This window comes from Myripristis murdjan, chromosome 4 (genome assembly GCF_902150065.1).
Source record: "Myripristis murdjan chromosome 4, fMyrMur1.1, whole genome shotgun sequence".
NCBI lineage: Eukaryota > Metazoa > Chordata > Actinopteri > Holocentriformes > Holocentridae > Myripristis > Myripristis murdjan.
Window position 1 is genome coordinate 19,455,776 of NC_043983.1, and position 24,865 is coordinate 19,480,640.

The window sequence follows — 24,865 nt, forward strand, 5'->3', positions numbered from 1 at the left end:
CTGTAAATCCTTGAGATGGTTGTGAGTGAACATCCAGCCCATCTGGGACACATTCAGCCACTTAAATCACCTTTCTTCCCCACTCTGATGCTTGGCTTGAACTTCAGTAGATCATCTTGACTTTGGCTATATGCTGAAATGCACTGAGTTGCTGCCATGTGATTGCCAGATTAGATATTTCTGTTGATGAGTAATTTTAGTTTTTTCAACAAGTGGGCAATGGAAAATGGTTGAACTGTTAAGGTCTGAAGCTTTCCAAATTTAACATCAAAGAAATATTGTACCATAAGACTTGTGACTTGAGGTGATGAGCAGAATAAAGACACTATTGTTCTGGGGTAAGTGCAGGAACCAGGTACAAAGCTAATACTGAAATGATACTGCATGCATCTGAGGGGACTGAAAAATGAGTACCCGTTCAATATTTAACAGATCCTGTTTAATTTGTGTTTATGAATTCAGGAGGCAGTTTACAAGATACCCTTAATTCAACATGCAGTGACCATAAAGACACATCACAAAGATGTTAAAGGTGTGAGAAAAACATTAGACCAAGCCATTTAGGCAGTTTTGTGTTTCACAGTGATTACTAGTGTTCTAGTTATTCACAAAAATCATTCTAAAAATCCTGTGAAAGGCTGTGTTCTGACGCAGAACAATCAAACATAAACTGAAAAATAAAGATAACCCTGTTTGGAAGAGTGAAATTTGTGAAAGTGGGTATATACAAGGTAAAAAAACAACATAATAATACTAAAGGGAAGGGGGGCATTCCAAAGAACTGAAAACAGTGTTCATGTCATTTAAAATCAAGTTCATACATGTATGCACTGCTGACCTTGTTGGGCTGTGGCATTCACAGTCTGATCCGCACTGCAGGTTCAAAAATTTTCTGACGGTTTGGACTACAGAAACCATGAAGTCTCCAGTGACTGCTGGCATGGTGAATCTTGAAAAAAGAAAACTCATCTGTGGCCCAATTTTACTGTGTCTCTCAAAGGACACCGAGTACCATTTCGAGAGGTGTAAGAAAAGCTCTCAATTGCCACTCATCAAACATAAAAGTGGCTCCCAACGGGCCTCTCGTACCAAACTAAAGTTTATCATTGCAGAGTGAAGCAGCATGTTGAGAAAACAGTTAAAAATATACAGATGCCACAAGTCTACTTTGGTACCCACATCAGTGTGTTGTAGAATTACTCTCACCCAGCTTATCTAAAACAATTTATACTGTTTCACTAAGTTACAAACTGGAAAATACTGTCTTAAAAACCAAGTGGTCAGGGGCTTAAGTCGATTAAAAATGATGCTGTACAATGGCACATAAGGTTGTCTTGAGACAGTCTCTAAATAGTGATGTGCTGTAAAGATGAGGACATCTATCCATCATTTAGGCCGTCTTGGCAAGGAGAGTCCACCGCTATTGCCATTTCTAAATGCTTTCAAAGCATATGTAATATGACTTCCACAAAGAATACTTACTCTGCTTTGAAAACAAACCGTGTCACTTTGCTATGCTGTAAAATGTAGTTCAACTATATAAAAACTCCAAAGTACTGTACAAAATAGAAATACCAGGGTGAAAGTCTGCTCTTTCTTTCGATAAGGCACAATTTTATAAATGCATTCCTCATGATTTGGACTGTCCATCAGCTTCTGGTCTTGCTGTTCTTGGAGCAAAAAAAGCTGAACATTTGTGTTCAGACATAGGCCCCCAATGCTGCATGGAACTCTGTGAGACACTGAACAAGCTGCTGAAACTTCGGCCTCTCCTCTGGGTCCAGGGCCCAACAGCAAGCCATTACTGCAAACCTAAAAAGAACAGTGACAAGACAAGTATAAAGATGGGTCAGCAATCAGATCCTTTGCCACAAAAAGACATTAATCAGAACTGAATTAATTTTACACAAATCTAAATGTGTACTGAACTGAGGTACCTATGATTATGCAAGAAACATTTACAGGACACGTGCTGTCACGAAACAGGACCTGCCTGTACAGTACTGATAAAGGAATAAGATGTAATCAAATGTTTATCAATACTTAACCTTCAAGGTTCTACTTTGCAACCTCTAATATTTTGGAGAAGGAAGTAACCAACTCACCACCTATTGTATTCAAGAGGAAACATGTTCAGATATTTAACAGACCGGTAATCATTCAGTGGGTTTGCCTTTATTCAAAACAGGGCCGTCACTTTTTCCAATCCATTTTTAATTATTCATTTATTTTGGCAAATAACAAATTAACATAGATTAACGCACATATCAATTACTTATTTTTGCAAACGGGTTTATATAATGTAGATTGTGTATCAAACCATCATACTGCCTGTGAATGAGTGATTTTGATTATACCATACAACTAGACAGACAAGAATCTTTCCTAAAGTGGTTCCCTGCAGGTTCCACACTCAACAGTCCTTTACAGTCCAGTAATTTTAGGCCAAAATTAGGGTAAATTAGGGTACCTAGGACAAATTGCAAGAGAAGCAAACTCAACTGATTTTGTATCCTCAGTGTGTCCTGAGTGAGGGGAAAAAAGTCCCAAGGAATCCCATTGGTGGAAACTTTTGAAAATCACCTATATATGACCATATAATACCAAAAACACCTGTTCTAACACACAGGGGAAAGGGGTTCAAAATTTTACTTTCAGATATCACTATAAAAATTCACAAGTTGATTACACACACAAAGACAAGAAAAAAAGTCAAATACAAGTTCTTTGAATTATATATATATATATATATATATATATATATGTGTGTGTGTGTGTGTGTGTGTGTGTGTGTGTGTGAGTGTGTATATATATATATATATATATATATATATATATATATATATATATAGTAAACTTGAGGTTATAGTAACCTTTTAATTCACTGTTTAAATATCTGTTCTGGCTTTTATTCCTTATATTCCTTATTAGCGCATATCAAATCAGATAATGTGTGATATGCATGTGTAAACAGAATAATTCAAAGAACTTGTAACTGACTTTTTTTCTTGTCTTTGTGTGTGTAATCAACTTGTGAATTTTTATAGTGATGTCTGAAAGTAAAATTTTGAACCCCTTTCCCCTGTGTGTTAAAAAGGGTGTTTTTGGTATTATATGGCCATATATAGGTGATTTTCAAAACTTTCTGCCAATGGGATTTCTTGGGACTTTTTTCCCTCACTCAGGACATACTGGGGATACAAAATCAGTTGCTTCTCTTGCAATTTGACCTAGGTTTTTTCATAAAATGACTGGACTATTAGTGCAACCACATCATGCGTAAACTGACAAAAATTAATCTACCTGGCTACGATTCAGTCTTGTTTAGAAAAATGGATACTTAATTCTCTCAAAGTTTTTGCATACAACTCACAACATCTAAATGTGCAAATGAGGCTGAAGTTGTGTGAATAGGACACTCAAAAAATTTGGTTTTCTACCACTTAAATTTAAGTTCTTTTAATTAGATCTGAGACCCTATGTCAGGCTGAAAATGTTCCACAGGCTAATTAGGACTTTGATATATTGGGGACTGGGCCTAAATTGTTGAGAAAATGACACTTCTGGGCTTTGTGAATCCAGCTCTGAAATGGCCACTCCATCTCCTTGACAGTTGCAGGATGTTGATAAGCTTCAGGTTAACACCAACACTGGTTACTGCAAGGTATCTGAATTTTATTTGGCTACCCTATCATACAAACAATGTCCCATGAACAGCAGGCTTAATTTAGAAAGGGCTTGCAATAACACGCCTGGCTGCAGCTGAACTCTCACACACTTGGCTCACTGAAGAGGTTTACGAATTCATATTATGTGTTTATGTTGATAACCACCACAAGAATGACTGAGAGTACACATGAAGAGGAAAATTATATTATTATAATATTTCCTGCAGATGATGAAGATTAACTAATTACATGAATCACTGCAACAGTTTGTATGATGGCCTGTCAATGTTACACATGCTTGATGCTTGTAAGCAATTATTGCCAGTGTTAAACTGAAAAATCCCTGGAATTGGCAGTTTTTGTTCTTGCTCCTGATACTTAATTTTCTCTGAAAGTATTAGTCAGTAAATTTCTGCTCCTGCATCTTAACATTTTTCACTGCAGTTTCACTGGAAGATTGCCTTTGCCATTTCACATTTCTCTACAACTCATATTGCATAAACTATTGCGTACCTATTGTTATGTAATAGAAAATGAATTCAGTATGCCTATTTTTCTGGTGAGTTGTTATAATACTAGACCGTTACATGTTTACTTGGCAAAGGGTGGCGTGTTTGCTCAGTGGGTAGCACTGTCACGTCACAGCAAGAATGTACTGACTTTGAATCCCAATACATCCTTTCTGTGTGGTCTCCATGTTCTCCTTGTGTCTGTGTGGGTGTCCTCTGGGTGCTCTGGCTGCCTCCCACAGTCACTGATTACTCTAAGGTGCTCATAGGTGCCAGAGTGTTTGTCTGTGTGTTAATCCTGCAATGGAAAGTTGATCCATCCAGGATGTTTCCCTGCCTTCCGCCCAGTGCATGCTGGGATATCCTCTAACCCCCTGTGACCCTGAACAGGAATAAGTGAGTGTAGAACACTGATGAATTAATGGATGGAAGTTTGTTTCACCTCCCTTAAGCAAGTAGGCTGTCATTTGTCAAAGATGTAACAATACTGTAGTAGAGCTTGCCTTAGAGCTAGCCTCTGTTTGCTGCCTAGGCTTTGTAGTAATCAGAGCCGAGTGAACTTCTGATGTGTGTGTGTGTGTGTGTGTGTGTGTGTGTAGGCATGCATGTGTGTGCAAGCTCTTTTTTTTTGATTTGTACAGGCCAGTGTATGTGAATTAGGGAGAGGGTAAAGCAACGTACAGTTCATCTGGACAGTTGATTGGTTGTGCTATTCTGTACCCATCCTTCAGGTAGGCTGACATCTCAAAAGGATCAATGTCAACATAGGGCGTCTGACCCAGAGTCATCAGCTCCCACAAGGTCACTCCAAAAGCCCACTGTGAAAACAGGACACAAAACAGGCTAGATGAGCAATAAAAGTACTATAAAAGTCTGCACCAGTGTTCATTTGCAGCATTTCCTTGAGAGGAACAATAGCACCTAAACCTAAGATGTAATTTCTAAAATATTTGCAATGATTGAAAGTGTTGTTATTAAATAGTCTACATACAGAAGAATTTCTATCAAAGTGCAGAAATCCAGTGGCACCAACTTACATTAAACATACAAAGTGTTCCACAGTGACAATGCAAGGAAATTATGCTTAAAATTTATACTAAATATAAATAATTGTTTTACAAGTTTTGTTAAGGTCTTGAAAGTAAACACTAGGGTGGCTTGGTGTTTAGGGATGTTGTCTTTCAACTAGTGTTGAACTGACCATTCACTGTGACCTCCCAGGAGGGGACAACTGAAAGGGCAATTGTTATATTATTATTATTATTGTTATTTTTAAACCCTATAGGGAGGTAAGGCTTCTCTTGAAGAACATACTATACAGTAATCCGCCCTCTTTCCACATTATTCCTCAGGTCACTGCTCATGTTCCCAAGCAGGCCTCAACATGGGATTATTCTTTCACTCGGTCCTGCTGATACAGTAACCACTGCTCTAAGGTAAGGGTATGACACGCGTCAGTGTCATTACCAATGCACACTGGCACTGATAATCCTGCTTGTCTTAATTTTCCCAAGAGCACAGTGGGCTGTTTATATTAAGGCTTCCCCCAGTGTATTACAAGCCCAGTGGGCTGCCGGGCCTAACCTGGTCTCCTGCTGGGCCAGAGCATGAGAAAATAAATTTTAAGCATGCATGCAGGAACTAGGGGTGCCGCAGGTGCTGGAGAATGGGCATATTTGCCAAACAATACTATTCAAGTGTCACTGAATGCAACACGTCCTGATCTTTCCTAATGTCACAAAATCTCTTTTTGTTTGTTTCTCAATAGCAACTGTAGTTCTTGAAAATGGCTAATTCAAACAACAGTAACCAAATGGAGGGATGGCTGCCAGTAAAATTGCTTATTTCCGGGTCACAGTGGAATTCTGTCCAGCAGCCAGGAAAGGGGGAAATGTTCATTAAGTGCCTGTGCCTTTTCCCCTCTCACAGTGTCAAGGGTCTTAGGGTGGTTATCTAGACCTCTGGCATACGTTACACGGGCAAATTAGGGAAAAAATAGTCTAGTAACTGGTTAGTCTGTAGTAGCAGAGTACTTTTAACCATTTTTATTTGCCATTCATATCCTCATTACAAGTGTCTCATCTGCTCTAAATGCGGTGATAGGAGAAACACCTTATAGCAAATGCCAAAGTGTGTAGAAAGAAGAGAAAGAAGAATAAGGAAACTCACAAGTTACGGTTTCCTGCACAAAGGAGCAGGGAGGAGAGGAAGTAGGAGATTGATGATATAATATAGGTCTATAACATAATATCATATAATGTCATACAATATATGTATCTAAATTCTAGGCTAAAGATCTTTATTTGTTTGGACCTGGCAGCTTCCTTTTTTATTATAGAATATATATATATAAATGTAGGATAAATGTTTATAAATGTTTCTCATGCACACAAAACAACGTTAAAATACAAAGTAACTTGTGTTTGCAGTTGAAGTGCGTAACTCCACCACCAGCACATTGCCACCAGGCCCCATAACGTTTCTGGGGGAAACCCTGCTATGCCAGGCTTCTCTTTATCCTCAGCCCAGAGGAGTTGACTGCCAAGCATCATGACCGTAGTAGGAATGCAAAGGGGAGGGGGTATGTCTGGCTGGAGCACACTGCCTGTCTGAGTGGTGTCTCAGAGGACCTGTGAAGCTTCCCAATTGTCTACAGTAGCGCTCCCTTTGTCATCCTGAGGCAGGACAGAGAGAACAGCCGGAAACACATTGTGCTCAACACCATACCTCCCTTCCCTCTGATAGTGAGACCAGCCCCCTAAGAAGGGGTTGAGTGTAAGTGGTGCCATTTCCCGCACAATGTGCTCTCACACACAACCAAAAAAAAAAAATACTTTATGAATTAAAAACATTTGAAAAGGTGAGTAAAGAGGTTAATTGTCCTAGCACATCCTATTTGTGTGCAACATCCAGTCTCTGGTGCTAAATATGTACAAACAGAAACTGGAAGAGGCAGAATGGCTGCATTACTGTCCTCACCACGTCGCTGGCACTAGAAAAGTCATTGTTGAGGAGACTTTCCAGGGCCATCCAGCGGACAGGCCGGTTCTCATTGTCCCCTAGACAGTGGTAATCCATAGGAAACAGGTCCCGGGCAAGGGCGTTGTCTGTGATCTTCACCTGCATATTGTCGTCAATGCTGTCAGGGGGTGGAGGAGGGGGGCAAACATTAGTTCCAAACACAAATAATCTGAGGGTTACACAATAAAGCTCAAAAATGGATAGACTAGAATTGAAATAGAGTTGAAAAATGTTAGCTTAGTCATCAGCACTTACACACAATTCCTGGCAGCTAAGTCTTTATGTATGACCTCCCTGCGGGCCAGGTAGCTCATCCCACATGCAATCTGTATGGCCATGTAAACCAAGTCTTGTTGAGAGATCGCCTGAAACAAGGGAGACAGAACGTGCAGCTGAGACAGATAAGGGGAAAAAGTGGGAACAATGGGAACCAGAAAATGTAGCTGACATTGTTTCCAATGCTACAATCTTAATATGATTAAAGGCTAATTCAGAGTAGTAGATTGTTCAAAAATTGCACAGTGAGGGTAGCTTGAACTAAACATTGGGAAAATGTTCATACTGCCAAAGGTGAAAGAAAGGAGTTGCACAAATAAACATATCCTTCCTGACCCTCATAAGCAGCTTGCATATTATGTCAGAATGTTAAAATGGCAGCAGAGGCTGTCATTGAGAGACAGCTTTCTGATTGGCTGTTGTGCCTACAAGAAGCGAAACGGGCATCCAGGTGTGTTTATATTACCTAGTTGTGGTGAACAAACTTTCTTCCACAAACAAAAAACAATCTGTCTGACAACTCAAGTGACAGTTGCAAGTTCTCTTCAAAATAAAACTTCTTGTTTTGGTTAACTACCATTTAACTGTCCTTGCTTCTGCACTCCCTTTTAAAGCAGTGCATATTATTTAGATCTAGCTTTTGAAATATGACAGCAAACAGGGAGAAATATTTTAACTAGTATAAATTATGTGACTTGTCGTTCAAAGAGACCTCTAGAAAGGATAACTCATTTTTTTCTATTATCTTGAGCTAATATCCCACTGCCTGTTTCCCGGGTGACTCAGATTTTAATACTGACATTTTGGACATTGCACAGCCTAAACAGACATGACCTGACAAAATGAAACATGTTTGGAAAAAAAACAAAAAAACATTTCAGGCCAAAGGGTCTAAGTTAACATCAAGCGCCTTACAAGAGCTTTGAACTAGGGTATGACAGTGTCTAAACTGTTGTTGGGACAGTCCAAATATTCCATTTCTTATAGATTTAAGTCTTTCAATATTAAGCAAAACAAGGTCTGGGCACATATTACTAATATATATATATATATATATATATATATATATATATATATATATATGCTAGCTAATACAGCCTGTGATAATCTGTTTTTTCCACTAGTCGGTTTTTCCACTAGTTAAACTGTTGGCAGAAAAATGATAATATATGGAAAATGTAAACATTTACTAAACTTTTTGTCCTTTAAAACCAGATGTTCACTTTCAGAATGAATGCCAAAATGTTTTGCTCCCTCAGTGCTGTACTGACAGCTTTATCTATCCTACTGTTACACTGCTGATTTATGGCTTGATGTTTATTGCAACAGCACAAGGAAGAAGTTAATGACTATGTCTTTGTCAGCTCCTACAATTGCCAAAAGTACATAATGAGATTGCTGAAAATTAAGGTGGTGAAGTGTTACCTGAAACTTTACAAAAGGGTTTTGATCAATGTAAACGGGTGGCAAGCTTCATCTTGCAATAGCAAAGTGTTTGCCACATCTCAAGTAGATAGAGTGTGGCTATGCCAAGCGCATCAAAGACTCCCTGAGGTTAACCGCCACACAAAAGCCTGATTGTCTTTGCATAGCAAATAAAATTCTCTGCCCTGAGCATATGCTTTGAGACTACATTGAAATTCACTCAAATAACTCTGTAAACAGTAGTTACTGGTAGGTGTCACTTGATACAGAGCAGCAAATACACAAAAATGTTCTTTTCACCTTAACAGAAGTTAATAACAGGTCTTTCTTTATCATAGGCATTAAGCTTAATAGCTCAAAACATGGCTCAATATAATGTAGAGTTGTGCTCGTGAAACTGTCAGCTCTACCAAACATATGCTGAGCCTGGACCTCACCTGTGGGTTATTGGCCTCGGCTAGCTTGCACTGCCGCAGAAACAGCTTCAGATTCCCCCAAGCCATGAAGGGCAACAGCACCATGGGCTTCTCTCCGTCCTCCGTACACACATGACATATGGGTAACAAATTTCTGGAAAGATGGAGAAGCGGACAACTTCTCAGTTTACAGAGTGGATGGCAATTTTACTGTGTATAATATCAATAACGTCCTGTCTTCAAACATCATCTGTTTGCGTGACAAAGAAGAGACAATGAATGAAATGATGATGGGAAAAAAAGGGTTTCCGAGAAGGTAATAGTATGATTTGGCAGGGAGTACCCCAACCCGTTGCCAGACAGTGCAAGAGGAAGTATCTGAGACACTGCCCTAATCGTCTCTCTGACCACAACAATAGAAAGAGGAAGGTGCGGGATGGGATATTGTGACAATCATGTATGCCATAGACACAGATAGTCTTAGACAACAGTGATACAGTAATTCTCTAAGCTTCTTGATGAATCTAGGGCCAAAATTTGCAGGATTAATATCACTGTGGACTACTACCATTAAAACAGGCAATAGATTTCTGGCACACCACTGACAAGCTCATATTAAATGTGCCACATGAAAATTAACCAAAATGCAATGTGTGAGCGTTGAATTAATCTGCAACACTTTCATTTTGTTCCTAACCCCTCTAAAGTACCCTTTACAACATGTTCCATTTGCATAAATCTGTGGTGTTCTTTCATCAGCTTTAACCTTTTAAAAGAAAACCACAGAAACTGCTCTGATGGAACGACAGTGCTGGCGTTATAGTAAACTCAAGTGCTTACTGCTACGTTCAGAATAGGAACTGCAGAACTACTGCACACTACAACCATGAAAACAGAGAAAACTAACAAAATGGATATAGCAACCATATGTTGATATTGTGGTTTGCTTCTGATACCACTCACCTATGATGAAGGCCACGAAGCTTGCAGCTTTCAGTCAACATCATTGTCACCTGCACCTCAGATGCATGATCTGAAGAATTTCATGACAGAAAAATAAAATCACATAACACCCATTTGTTAATAAAAACAGAGAATCTGAGAGATTCAAAAATTGAGAACTAATGACATTTTTGCTAGTTCACAGTAAACCATGTAATGACTGAGGAGTGTTTTAAAAAAGTCAGGATAGACCAACAACTCTATGACCCCATGTAGAATTTTTTCTGATTGTTTCACCCCCATGGGAAATGGAAAAAAAATCCCCTGTTAACAGTAACAATATCTGTACTGAGAAACTTGGCAAGAACATTGACCTTTGCCTAGTTTGCTGAGGTCCTGTCTTTAATCTGTGTGTAGCTTTCACCACCGTTTGGTAGTTATGGAAGGCAATATTGTTTCCTGCCCCATGGGCAAATAACGAGGAAGTGAAGTGTTTAACAAAGCCAAGACTGGCATGAGCATATTGTTCACTGACTGGTATCCACCCCACCCTGAGTAAACATGGGACAATGGAAAGGTCAGAGGCCAATTGCCAGATACACTGAGCAAACGAAGAGCCTGAGAATACGGCCGAAGGGATTTCTTTCATCAGCACATAAACTATGTGGTTAGATCTAACAAGAAATAGATGTGTAAATGTCTAAAAAATCCTCATATCAAAATTTCTGTGCTTGTCAACGGGATTTAAACCATCTATGACCATCTGTTAAACCCATTAGAAACTTAATTTAATCTTAGAGCATGGCACCTATGTTCACTTTCCCTGCTAATCCCTCTTTTGTTCAACTTTGTGGCATATTCAAAAGGGAGATAGGAAAAGCTACAACATATTTGACAACACAATTTCTATGACAGGTTTTACATGTATATGCTATAGCAAATGGAGTGCATACCTTTCACTGTTTTCACAAAGACCTGCTTTTCCTTGCTGGGGTCCTTCTCATCTAAGAGCACACCATGGAAGATGCGGCCAAATGTGCCTGTGAAAAACAAATCAAAGATTTAGCCTAATTTAAGGAAAAGGGCAAAAGTGAGAGCCAAAGGCATCCCATTCATGGACTGAAATGTCACCTCACTAACTGGCCGGTAAGCCTGGCTGATTTGTGAACAGAGATGGACAGGCCTTTATTGTTATATTACAGTGCTTTATACCTTACCGGAGGAGCTCCCATTGACAGGAGCCAAAACAAGAGAATTTACTTGACATCAGAGACCATTCACAACGTAGAATTATTTAAGTGTACTTACAATACTGAAAGGCAAAGCGCGCATGTTCATCACCTGCTTTGTCTAAACTGTCGCCACATTGCCTCAGGAGTCTAGGCTTCACTGAGGTAAATGCCACTTAAGAGCATAAACTATCAACATAAATTTAAAAAAAAAAAAAAAAAAATCACAGCCCTAAGGCCAACATGGCCCTGTGTTTCGACAGGAGTGGTGAAGAGGAATAACAACAGAGTTAGTGTTTAAGTGTCTCCCTCCCTCCCCTTCCTTGTGTCATACCTGTTTGGACATGCTAGTGATTGAAAGCTAGCAGGTCCACACCAAATTCAACCTTCTCTGAGACATACCTTTGTATGTCTTATGGTCTGTTCTCTTTGTTTACTGTCTTTCTTTCATTCTTAAGATTCATTCATAGGATTTATTTTGTTATCTGTTGTCATTTTTTATGTAATATCTGTACATGTGGGTCCCCACAAGACCTGCTGATTATACCAGAATCAAATTACTGGAATCAGATGCATAATAATTAAAAATATTTCTGTTTGTTGGCAAATGGCTTTTGAGCATCCTAGTTATAGTTACTCTGACCCTTACCGCTGCTATACGTTGCATGTGCAATACTTAAATCAAGGCAGGCCTAGATTGGAACAGGACTGAAAATAAAACCTTGGGATGTGATGAAAGGTGATAAATGACAAAAAACTGACAAAACAAAACAACACAAAACAAAGATGTGTTGCAGTGGTTTTGGCCAAAACAACTCTACTAACAAACTTCCAGAAAGGAGAATAGAAAAGTGCTCAGTGTGACGTACCCTGCCTCTAACATGAATGAACATGAATGCTTAATTATCTCAAAAAAGATCTAGTGTGTAAGTAAGGGTCCCCGGCTTGTATCTCTTAATGGTCACTGTCAATGCACAATGCTCACCACTAGCTTTAGTAATGAGAAACTTGACACTCTGCTGCGGCTGCTCACTAGCTTTCAGTATCATTCAACAAGGCTCTCATTTTCAGGTTAAAAAACCACAGCACTGTAAAATACATCTTGAAATTGCTCACCCAAAAAACGGTTGCCAACTGTGCTTTGTAACAATATTTATCTAGCATTCACAACAATACAGTGCATGTTTACATCCATACCTTTATTCACTTCGACTCAGATACTGAAATTTTCTGTAAATTTCAGCAATCTTGCGTTCAGTGTCAACCCAGAAAAAATGGAAGTTGTTGTCCTGTACCTCATGAAGGAAAATTCACAGTTTCTTCTTCTGCGGGGCATTAATTTATCCTGAGTTGATTCCATGAACATCAATTTGTTGAAAGCCAATAATTTACAATATGTACATTCTGAAACCAAAGTTGAAACAAGATGGACAGCAATGAAGTTCACTCAGTGAGGTTAATTATTGTTGCTGTTCGTAGTAGTATCATCATTATTATTATTTATTTTCTTCTTCTGAAATGTTTTTGTAAATTCACATGAGATGGTAAATGATAGAGACATGAAATTTTGCATATTGGTTGCAAATACTACCCCTGACGTTTGATCCCAATCAGCCTGATGGGGGAGCTACAATTAAAAGTCAAAATATTAAATTTCAAAAAATCATAACTCCTACACCATAAATTTGATTTATATGAAATATGGTGCAGACATGCATTAATCCTCAGAACCCTTGTGGTCCACCATATTGGATTTTCCGCCATTTTGAATTTTTTGAAAACACATTTTTGACATCTCCTCCTAGAACGTATGCCAGATTCCTTTGAAATTTGCTGAGGATCATCATTGGACCAAGCTTATCAAAAGTGTCATAAGGCTTGATGATATCTTATTTCATTTTCAAGATATTGACAAATGAACTTCAAAAGGGGCATGGCATCGGACATAAATGGACAAAAGTCTACAACCACTGGGCCAATTATCACAAAATTCACAGGGGTATGTACCTGAAACACGAAACTCACAGGATATGTCCGCATAAGTGCCCGAAAAATACCTGAAAATTTTATTCAAATCGACAACTAGGAGGTGCTATATGGACTATAAATAGGACGTTGTTTTCCCAGTTATAACAAAACTTGCAGGATATGTCCACATCAGTACCTGAAACATACCCTTTCAACTTCCAGTGGTCTTTGTTGGCTTGAACCCTGGAATTGCCGCTTGCGGCTATATTTATTTATTTTATTTTTTGCAGTATACTGAGGAGGTCCCCAAACATCAGAGTTTGGATTCCACACAAAAAAACAGTCTGACACCAACAAAGAAAATTAAGCAGATTAAGGCTGTTGTGTTTCATTTGAAGAGTGAAACAAAATTTCACGAGTCCTGAGCCAAAATGGATAACAATATGGAAAACACATTGCACAATAAGTTACTGAGGTAAGTGTTTTTTTCTCTCTTTTTTATTTAAACGAGTGCTACTTGTATTTGCTGAGACCGTGATGATTAGTATTTCTTGGAAGACAAAGCAGCAGAGATAAGCAATATTAGTGTTGCAAGAAGCTGTGATTCATGCCCTTAAATCACTAACTCAGAATACAAAATCCTGTTCTGTTTTGCTATGTTGACCAGAATTTCTTTAAAATGCATAAATGTTCGCACTATTTTAGAGGCAATTTTCATGTCCCTGATTGGCAGCTTTTTTCAGCTTCATAAGCGTTTATTGTGCATTTGGTAACATGGCTGATCTGGAAAAATGTCCACTCTTGTCACATGGTCCACTTGGTGTTCTAAGATTATATTCTGTGATTTCCTCAGATAATGTTCAGACGCTTCTGAAGATTACAGAAAAACTTGTAGAGATCCATGCTGGGGTGGTAGAGTTGGTATTGTGTGTACTGTACTACACTGTATTGAGTGTGGGTGAATACCTTCATGCAAAACATCCCGTAGTGTGACTCTCTCCCTGGAGATGGCAATGTCTTTCACCTTAGCTTTGGCTTCCATGAGGGTCACACTCCTCAGATCATTCTTCTCTATACGGAGGGATGGGTAGCCTGGCAGGCAAGGCACAAAAACAAAATCACACTGAGCTATACATCAGCTGTTACAACTAAACCATATTTTCTTCATGTCAGATTGACTTCTCCAGAAACACAGAGGCCCCTATTTGTAATTCAAATAATTCAAGTGGTTACAAGAAAAGCAGTCAGACAGTCATGTACCGTATGAGTTGCATAAATTCAGTTTCATTTGACGTCCAGTATTACAGCACTTCCATTTCATAATAGTTCTACACATTGGCAGTCATTAGTGGTCAGCTGACGTAGGCTCGAGTTTGCATAGAAGAAAAACAACCTCCCGACAATGTCTGCACCCAGAAGAACATACAGTGTAAACATGATCCCCTTTATGTAAACACACCTCCTGTATACACAACATGTCAGTGATGAGAGATAATGCAACCTAAATTTATGTGTGTACAGCTCACAGCTAATAAGGAGTTCTGCACCAGGCTGCATTGTGAAGAGCTGCTCAGTCATAGATTATTGCGGTTAACCACCACTGGAGGAACAAAGTCAAAAGTAAGCTCAGCCAAATGTATGAGACAGAGCAAGGGCTGATAAACTTGACTGACATAAGCATTCATTAACAAACAGCCTCCAGACTGAGTTGCAGACCAAGACAGTCAAACTGCCCTTGGGGGATCCAGGAAACAACAGCCTCTCTCATACTTGTGAGCTACCTCAGATATCTTGTCATAAAAACTGTTTTAAATTACAAACTTGTGAGCTCAACAAGAGAATTTAATGTTGTTTGAATGCTATTTTATTAACACAGGAAAAGCTTGGAGCGGAATTCCATCGGCTCAGTCACTGCTAAATTATTGGTATGATACTTTGATTTGATGAGGACTAGATCTCTATTTAAGTGTGCAGGCTACGTAGCAGAGCAAAATACACTGCAGGTCAGTACTGCCACCTAGAGGTCAAACTATGTGCACTGTTTACGTCACAGAAATTGGAAAAAGAAAAACTCAGTTTATAACACTTCTAACATACAGCACAGGAAGAACTGAACATGTCAAACTTTCTACTAGTACACCATTGTAAGAAAAATCTGGTAACTGTAGGTAAGTATTTTTAAGTTGTAATTCATTTTCTATTCTTTTTTTTACTGCGTCCGTTTTTCCTGTGTACTCTTTTGGCTGTCTTTACTATTTTAACACAGTTTTTTTGGCTTATGGAACAGTCCCTGTAAACTATCTCCCTACTTCAACTTGGAGTAAGTGCACAAACTCCTCATGCAGGAAAGGTCTTCATCCTCTAGAGGTCAGCAGGACAACAGAAGGAAATGTTAGTTAAAAAACTGACCTGAGCCACTCTGTTTTTTTTATTTAGTTATAGGAGAGTTATGGATGAGTTTATGTTAATTCACTTCATTTAGGTCTCATTGTTCTAACATTTCATCACTAAACTCATGCAGTCCTATGTAAGAGTAATGGCTAAACCTGATCAACAGCAGGAAAAAAACACTAAGATGATGGGGCTGTTTTAGTGATTGACATACACCTCAAATGAATACACCCTGAGTTTAATGCTAAATATATCTAATACAAAAAACTCACCTCTGCACTGAAGGATGCAAGTGATTACAGATATCAAGCTTTTTTCTTCTGAGACAAGGATTATCTCACATCTGAAACTGCAAACCTTTTTCCTAATCTACTGCCTTCAAGTTTTCAGAGGTTACTAAGCACAAACTGTGGTTTTCTTCTTCTAATGTTTACATATTTTTTAACTCAGTTTTTGGTTCTCATCTTAATTCTAGGGGATATAGTAAGTATGCAGCAGTAAGTTATGAATATACTTTAAAAAAAGAAAACATAAAATTGACAATGCAAAGGAGACAGACAAGGTTAGTATACATACAAGGCAAATGGATGGACCAGAATTTAGAGGATTTCACCAGCCACAAAGATGACTTAGGAAGCGTTCTATTAAACTTTTACATGATAAATATCAAGAGTTACTTTTACCCTTCTGGTCACAATGTCGTGGCTGTAAGCAAGATACAGGGATACAGAACTGCAACCAAATACTCATCTGACTAATGGCAAAATTAAGAAAAGCAGGTGGGTTTACGTTTATTGTTACTGGTGTAGATGGCTTCATACGACGCTAGAGAGTTTTGGATTCCTTACTCTTCTCTCAGAATTTCATTGGAACTTACTTTTGGTTTCGTGAGAGGGAACACCAGGGTTTGGGAAGGAGGCGGCAGCAAGCTGGAGTATGGGTGCAGAACCGGGGTGATTGTCTGATGACAAGAGGGGTTGGGGAGGAATTGGGAGAGAGTAAGAAAGAGGTGGTTTAATGGACAGCTCACTCAAATTACAGCATGATCTCATCTAATGGATGTGTAGTTGTAAATTTTCACTTCAGAGACAAGACATCCATTAAACAAGGCATGCTTGCAAGTTGGGTAAACCTACCCATCAAGAGTTGGGTAAAAAAGTAGGTGGATGGTGGTGCTAATCAATACATTTAGCAAAGCAAACATAAGAAAGAGGGAAGTGAATAAAACAAAGTGTAAATGTAAGAGGGAAAAGATGCAAAATACAATGATGATAAGACACATGAAAACATACTGATTTATAATGTACTATTCTAATTGTTCCCAAAATGAGCTCCCTAGACCCCTCAGGGCTGTTGAATGAATTCCCTCTCCAAATGAGGAAGATTCATTTTATTATCAAAACATCTGAAGACAGTAATGACTGCTCTAATGAGAGGCTGCACTCTCCCCACTGGTATGTCACCTATAGAGTAAACAGTTGCCAGGGGGTGAAAGGTGGAGTCGTTCTATCTGTGAGAGAAAAAATGCTTAACAAATTTGTATGGAGGTAGAGCTTACCTATCAGCCTATGAGTTAGACTGAAATCATTAAAAAAGCGACTGCACAGTGTTGTTCTTGCAAATCACATCAGTTTATCTGTACTTCATACCAATAAAGCACACAGTCACCCTAATTACAATAAGTGCTGGCTGACAGACAAAGGGCTGGGTGGCAGAACATTTACATTGCCGCCTCACTGAAAACAAGAAGGACCTCTACTGGAGGAAATGTGTAAGGATCATAAACTGTAAGGCATCAGGAGAATAAAAGGCAATCTAACAATCAATTCTAGTGCTGTTCGCAGGTAAGTACATTCTTTATTTCACACCTAACACAGGGTACATACTTAAGTTTACTACTTACTTTAACTTTGTTATGTCCTTAAAGTTCCATGTCTGGAAGTCATAGGAGGCCCCTCAGTATAGACCAATGGTCGCTTTAACAAAATGTCTGTTTTTGAAATGAGTGACTTTATTCCAAAGTGCACTTCTTCCACTTTGGGATAAAATACACCAAAGTTCATTTAATTTCTGATAGCCTGTGTATTTTCCATCATTTAGTACAGTTATATCAGTTTAGACAAGATGAGTTTCAGCCATCTTCTACATAAAAAAGGATAACTCTACTTCTAACAGCTGCACAGACGCTCTGACAAAAAGCAAACGTCAAGATAATCCACACATTGTTCATACAATAATGGCTCACAAGGAGAGCACTGACAAAGTGGGAAGAACATCGCTGCAGGATCTGTCTTGCTTATTACAACCTTATGATTCTAGTTAAACTAATTAGGTCATTCACAGACAATTATCTCATTTGAAGCGGTATGCACATTCAGAGAAGCAAGAATAAGAAGAAAACATGATGAAGGGCCCAACATACTCAAGCCCTTTTGAAGAAACAATGCCATTTGTCAAAATCTATGCTCAAGTTTGTCCTAACAGGATTACAATCAATTTTATTTGCCTGTACTACATTAGTGCAAAAAAGTATTTCTCTTGTCACTGGGGCATGACAGGTCATGAACAGAGCCCTGACCATGCCATGAATCCTGCTCCTCTAAAAGTTGTATGGAAAATGTCATGTTTTTTCTCAAGTATGTTCACTACTTAAAAGAGCGGCTTGTCAGTTTTTAATGAACTGCCAATACTATGATATAGGAGATTACCAAAAATTGTAAATCTATCCCAACAATAATTCTTGCAGTGGCACAGCACACACAGTATACTGTGGTTCTCAGGCTACATCCACACTAATTTGTTTTCACTCTGAAATGCTTAACTTTTGCTATGTTTATGACTAGCATTCATGCAACTTCAGCTTTTGATAAGCTGCTGATCCAGTATTAGTTTGAAAACTCCAGGATATCATTGTAGTCAGGGCAGGCAGACACGGTACCATTTTAAAATAATACGTCAGACAAAGAATTGACAAGCACTAACAAAGCATAGCCAAGACATTATAGCTGAGCCTACACAACTTTTGTGATTTTATCTTTCTTGTGTGGGTATTCCTTTTTTTCCGGTAGCTTGGCTTCCTCCAGTGATGGATAATGCTGCCGGTATCACTCAAATATATTACTATATTTGCACCCTATCAGTGTTTTCTGCTGCCTTGATCATCTTATACTCGTGTTACTGTAAGACTTCCACCTTGCTGTTGGTACAAGCAAAGAAATCTAACAAAAACACCATTGCTGTACTTCCTCCAAAATATTTTCTGCAACTGAGCAACCAACAAATAGAGTACACAATCGGCACATGCCCAGTGTACGTGAATGGTCATATGATTTGGCAAAGTGCGTTTTCACGCATGCTACTATAAATAATAGCAGATATTATTTTTGATACAGTGCTAAAACACTCACATGGACAAAGATAGACGAAAGACAAAAATGCATTAGCATGGATGCCAACTCTTATATCACATCAATTTAATAAACAAGTTAAGAGCACATACAGGCAGGCTGCTATCATCTGAAAGTAATAACATGTGTTGTCCTTGTTTGTGTCTGTAAGGATTTTCTGCTGCTAATACTGTGTTCTGTTTGAAGTGAAATGTCTTCTTATGTTGGGTACTTTGCTGGAACCAAGCATGTATCTGACATATGTGTATGAAACAATGTCAATCTGAGCATCATACAAGAGCAAATTAAACGATTCTCAGCTCACTAGGCACATCAGTGAGCAGTCAGTGAGACATCAGTGAGAAAAGATTGTAAACATGACAATGTCTGAATAGAGATATGATTTTATCAGCGACTTTACAGTTAATGACACCACACCATCACAAACTCAAAGGCTTGCTGCTTTTTAATATGGCTTGTTGTCCCCTGTGTAATGAAATCTGGAAGTAAGGGGAGGGCCATCACAGCTGAACCACTGGTCTGATTTTAAGGAAACTCAAAGGGATGATGTATCTTGTATTGGCTCAAGGGGTTACTGCACCATTCATAGGCAGATGATAAATGTACTTGTTAGTTTTATAGCATGGAAAGCAAGTAAAGTATCTTACTGGTGACAGAGGTTGCATTGTTCGGAGTATCAGCCCTCAGGTACTGTGTGGTCTGGGTGGATGGTTGAGACAGACCTTGAGAGCTTCCACTGTCACTCACACTGAAAGACAGGAAGAAATAAGGCATCTGCCCTCCAACACTGCCCCAACTTGAATATAAAAATCACTTAAAATATCCTTTAAAACAAGCCTGACCCACATACTGATCAGAAACCAGCTGACAAAGAGCTAGAGCATGGTCGAGTGGAAAATCCCTTTATACCTGTTCTCCTACGGACGAACAAAAGGCTTTTGTTTAGCACATGGATCCTATCATGTCAGAATGCATGGGCAATGTGATCAAATCAAGTCAATTCCGCAAAATATCGTTAAAGCAACTCAGTTTAGCCCAAATATCACATTAGGCAAATTCCCATGGCAGTGCAAGCAACTGTTCTGTGTGAGGGAGACTGTTGTTCTATGATCTGACCTCACAACAGATGCAATGGCTGACCTGAAACGTCTCTAATCAATAGCAGCAAAAATTATAGCATGTGTTGATCCAATTGTACACCAATATCTGGATCTGATAATTTAGCTAATGCATCTACGTTCAGCCACCTGGAATGGATAATATAAGACCTGAATAACAGGAGAGTTACAGCAAAGTTTCTAAACAATTTGATTTAATTGTCATTGTTGAAATGATTCATTTTTTATGTTCTTTTAATAACATTTTGTAGGAAATTTTAACATAATTTACAGAGCCAACAAATACAAGTGTACTTGGCTTAGCGATATGTAAACAATGGCTATAGTATCATTCATCTCTTCTCTGAAACACTAATATACAGAGTAATTCACCAGGAGAAATAAGACATGCCATAACAAACCTGTCCTCCATCTCCACTCTCTTCATGCTGTGCAGATGCAGGATGGCCAGGATGATGGCCACCAGGAAGATGACAATGCAGCAGACGCTTACACTGATGTAGAAAACCTGGGTGGAGGTGGTGGGGGTGGTCACACCATCTACTGATGGAAACAGGTCATTGGTTAAATGGCAGTCACAGGAAAGCAGCCATTGTGGGAAACTGGAAAATTAGGCAACCAGTTACAACATCACTGAGCGCAGAAAGCTTCAATACTTTTTTGCATTGTAAGATAGGAAAAGCAGAATATATGGTAAGGCAATGCAAGAGAGAGAGAGAACTCTACAGGGGTAGGAAAGACAAAGACAGAGAGAGAGAGAGCAAAGAAAAAGCTAAAGGAGACAGACTGTGAGTATATCAAGTACTCCACTCAGGGTTAATGGAAGCCTGGAATACCAGAGGCAATGCCCAGGATTTAGTGTCTGAGAGCTTTCCTCGTCATCGCTCTAAAAGCCTCTGAGGGCCGCAGGTTCCCCGGGTCTACCCAAGCAGAAGGGAGGCAAGCTACTAATGGTGCTTTGTTACTGAGGCAGTGTGCTCACAAAGAGCCTGAATAAAGCCTGAGTCAGAGTGGAGGAGGGAGACCACTCCAGAGGAGATTGACAAAGTGTGTTTCAATGGCAGCATGCATCCCTCTCTTTGGCCTCTGAATCATACACCTTTATTATGAAAAGTCCGGCTGGTGTGTGCTGCAGTACAGCGAGGCACATGGCATTAATCCTTCCATCTGATCTGGCAGAGGCCCACTGTGACAGATGATGCAAGGAGCTGGCAGAGAGGGACAACAGCAAAGCAGGATGTGGAGCAAGAAATACTTACATTCAGGCCTTTGAAGAGTGATATTGTTGGAAAGTGAAGGGATCTTTGGGTCAGATTCTATTCCTGTTCACAGAGCAAGGGCAAAAGAGCAAAAATAATTACTTCAGCTGTACCATCAATGGCAGGTTTCACCAATCATGATATTCAGCATTGTAATCAAAATCTGAAAGGCAAAAGAAACTAATCTTACGTTTTTTACTTAAGTCGTTACAAGTCAAATAATGTTGAAAGGGTTAGTATTAAAGATAGATATGGCTGTGCTCTGACACTGTCAGTGGTCAGCAAACACAGGGGACAAGTATATAGACATCATTTCTCCTGTGCAAGCAAACTATGTAAACAAGAGGGCAATCCCAGAATCATGCTTGGCAGCAATAATCACTCATCATACATTTTGAGTGCCACTGTGGTACAACAAACAAACACAAACACTATTCCTCTATGGCTGCTAATTTGACTGGTACTCAAAATAAGCTGAGTTTGGATTTATTTCCACAGAGAACATAACAAGTCTCTTAGCCACATGCAATTATCTTCAGTGGGTTTGAAAATAGCACATAACTCAAGACAAGCACATTTCCTTCTCTAACTGGCAGCACAGCATGCCAAGTATCTGATGCACAGTGCCGACATTTAACAGTAAGCATCAGAGCCCTCATTACACAAACACTTACACAAACATTCAAAGCAGAACTTCAGGAGAAAAAAATGACATTCATCCAAAGATTCAAGGTGAGAAGATATACTACTCCCTTGAAGGCCATTTTTAGTCCCACCACTGTTTGAAAACTTACTTTTATAGCACATTTTCCTCCTCTTGAAGTTGAGCACTGTGAAGTTGTTGGCATGGATGGTCAGGTTGAGCTGCACTGTCACAACGGCCTCTCCATCCACCTTGCCAGAACAGAAAAGGTCCACTCTAAACACTGCACAGACACACGCACGCACGCACGCACGCACGCACGCACGCACGCACGCACGCACGCACGCACGCACACACACACACACACAGAGAAAGAGAAACCTCTTGTAATGCATAATATTAAAGAGTCTGTGTTAGGACATTTTAAGTAATTTTGTTATGAAGTGTTTCACTTGACCAGTTTTCATAATATACTCGTGGGTGCACACATATAGGATATGAAAATATGTGAATCGTCTCCATTTTTACAGTGTTGAATGCAACCATATCAACACCATCAAAAAGGCATTAGACGTGCTATGGTTGGAAATGGTCTTCTAACTACTGATTACACTGAAGATGTAGAAGACATGAATAAAGTAGACAAGGCAACTAGAACCAAAAAAACACTGCTCCCACAGAGTGAGGCTACAAAATGTAGTGCAGACAATAACACTTCATCAAGTGGTGCCTGATCACAGCCACAGCTAAAATAACAGCTTTCAAACAGATTCCAAAATCTGATCCAATCCTACTGGTATTGAAAGTAGCTAACACCTCCCTGAAATGTGGATTTAATTATAATGATTTCTCACTGTTTTCAAAATTCTACAGACTATAAGCATGCAGAAGCTCTAAGAGGATGTGACACAGAAAGAGGTAAGTGGTTGACAAACCAGAGGTAATGCGGGGCACTTCTCCCTGACTAGAGATGTTGCTCTGTGGCTGGTTCATGGCAGCAGGGTTCTCTACCTGGAAGCCAAGTCGGTAGTCAACCTGTTGGTGAACAAAATTGTTACTACCCACTCAAATGGCTTGGAGTTGGCCTGTGTTTGTAGATTGCATTGAGGCGAGTCATCGATAACACCATATGATAAGCCTCACCTTACTCTTGGAATGCCATGTAAAGTGGAGGCTGTTGGTCTCACTGGGTACAGGTAGGGTGAAGGAGAGTGCATACTGATTCACAACATCATCCCGCACGTAATAGAGCTCTGCATCTAGGCCTGTGTGGGTAAAAGAGATGTAAGTATACCTGGTGAGATACTACAGAAATCAGTTAAGTCAAAAGAAAACACCAAAACATCAGACATACATGCCCTAAGTTCACAGCAAATAAAACGATCTTATCTGGAGCAATACCGAAACAAACACATACACAAACACACACACAAACTAAGCCATATGGAGAAGGAGAAATATCCAATCAAAATGCCAGTTTGGATTTGGGGGTTCCCTCTCAATGACAGACATTGACTAACTACATCTGTTAGCACTTGAGAGCTGTTAGTGCCCAACTGAAACACATCAAAACACTCAACTGAGACAGCCTCCAAAATATGACTACAATTTCCTATCCAGGAAAAATCTGGGCAGGGAAAGGCTTGAAAAGAAGGTAGCGGAATGCTTTACATAAAACGATCTGATCCCTTGGAATTAACATACAATATCTAGAAGCAGTCAAATCATTTTGTCCTCACTGGACCCATAGCTTAGGAAATCCCTTAGCCAGCCAGTTAGATGAGCTGGTATGTATTGTGCACTGCAACAATGTGAAGTAAAACAACAAAAAAGGCACTCCAAAGGGTTTTTCACTGGACTCTCACTAAAACCACATCAAAAAACTTGCACAAGTCTAAATTTGTGTGGTTTTTAATGCAGGTAGTGAAATCCCCAACCCTGGCCTGGGGCAGTACTATCAGTCCTACAAAGCCCCTGTCTGGTGGACTGGGGCCTGTCTATCAGTTGCAGAGGATCTAGTTAAAAGAGATGGAGGAATGTACCCAGACTCCCCCAATACCCCAGGGCTGTCTCAGAGCTCATAGACCTTTCTCACTTCAGCTCAATTAGAAACATTCACAGGCACTTGCCAACTGGAGATAATCAGAATGAAGGGGGTGGGGGTAGGGGTACAGATCAGTGTCTAAGCAAGCCCAAAGGAAAAGATCGGCTTGATGGTTTTACACTGAATATGAACTTCACTTGCCTCCTTGTATACTGATCAAGATTGCTATTTATAAATACCTTAGTATTAATTGCAATAAAAATGAAAGATATTTCCAGTTAATAACATCTAGTAGCAAAATATTTTAATACAATGTCTGCTTTTTAAAGTTCAGGCCAGAGACAGCAGATGAAATCTAGCCTCTTCAGTTAACTCTGACTCACTTACAGTTTAACTGTTAATTAGTGTGTACTGTCCCTGAAAAATAAACCAACAAATAAATAAATGTAAGAATAACATATGGTTAATACAAATAATGTAAGTATCATTTGTTGCTGCATTTGCAGTATTTTAGTGGAATACTCTGCTGTTACCATTTGGATTATGCCC

General features: G+C 39.3%; 1 protein-coding gene across 3 annotated transcripts in view; it reads right to left on the reverse strand.

Annotated features, from left to right (window-relative positions):
* Positions 1 to 417: 417 nt before the first annotated feature.
* Positions 418 to 24,865, reverse strand: part of ryk (receptor like tyrosine kinase) — a 43,310-nt gene continuing 18,862 nt past the window's right edge. The window contains exons 2-16 of one of the 3 annotated variants that reach the window (XM_030049602.1): positions 23,416 to 23,537; positions 23,208 to 23,307; positions 22,424 to 22,555; positions 21,630 to 21,692; positions 20,772 to 20,910; positions 19,900 to 20,000; positions 16,723 to 16,806; positions 14,421 to 14,546; positions 11,211 to 11,297; positions 10,279 to 10,348; positions 9,337 to 9,469; positions 7,454 to 7,563; positions 7,157 to 7,316; positions 4,859 to 4,995; positions 418 to 1,812 (exon numbers count right to left, since the gene is read on the reverse strand). In XM_030049602.1, coding sequence (XP_029905462.1) covers positions 1,701 to 1,812; positions 4,859 to 4,995; positions 7,157 to 7,316; positions 7,454 to 7,563; positions 9,337 to 9,469; positions 10,279 to 10,348; positions 11,211 to 11,297; positions 14,421 to 14,546; positions 16,723 to 16,806; positions 19,900 to 20,000; positions 20,772 to 20,910; positions 21,630 to 21,692; positions 22,424 to 22,555; positions 23,208 to 23,307; positions 23,416 to 23,537 — 1,676 coding nt within the window. In that variant the 3' untranslated portion in view covers positions 418 to 1,700. Of the gene's footprint in view, positions 1,813 to 4,858; positions 4,996 to 7,156; positions 7,317 to 7,453; positions 7,564 to 9,336; positions 9,470 to 10,278; positions 10,349 to 11,210; positions 11,298 to 14,420; positions 14,547 to 16,722; positions 16,807 to 19,899; positions 20,001 to 20,771; positions 20,914 to 21,629; positions 21,693 to 22,423; positions 22,556 to 23,207; positions 23,308 to 23,415; positions 23,538 to 24,865 lie in introns of all 3 variants that reach the window. The other 2 variants (XM_030049601.1, XM_030049603.1) reach the window with 2 other exon arrangements.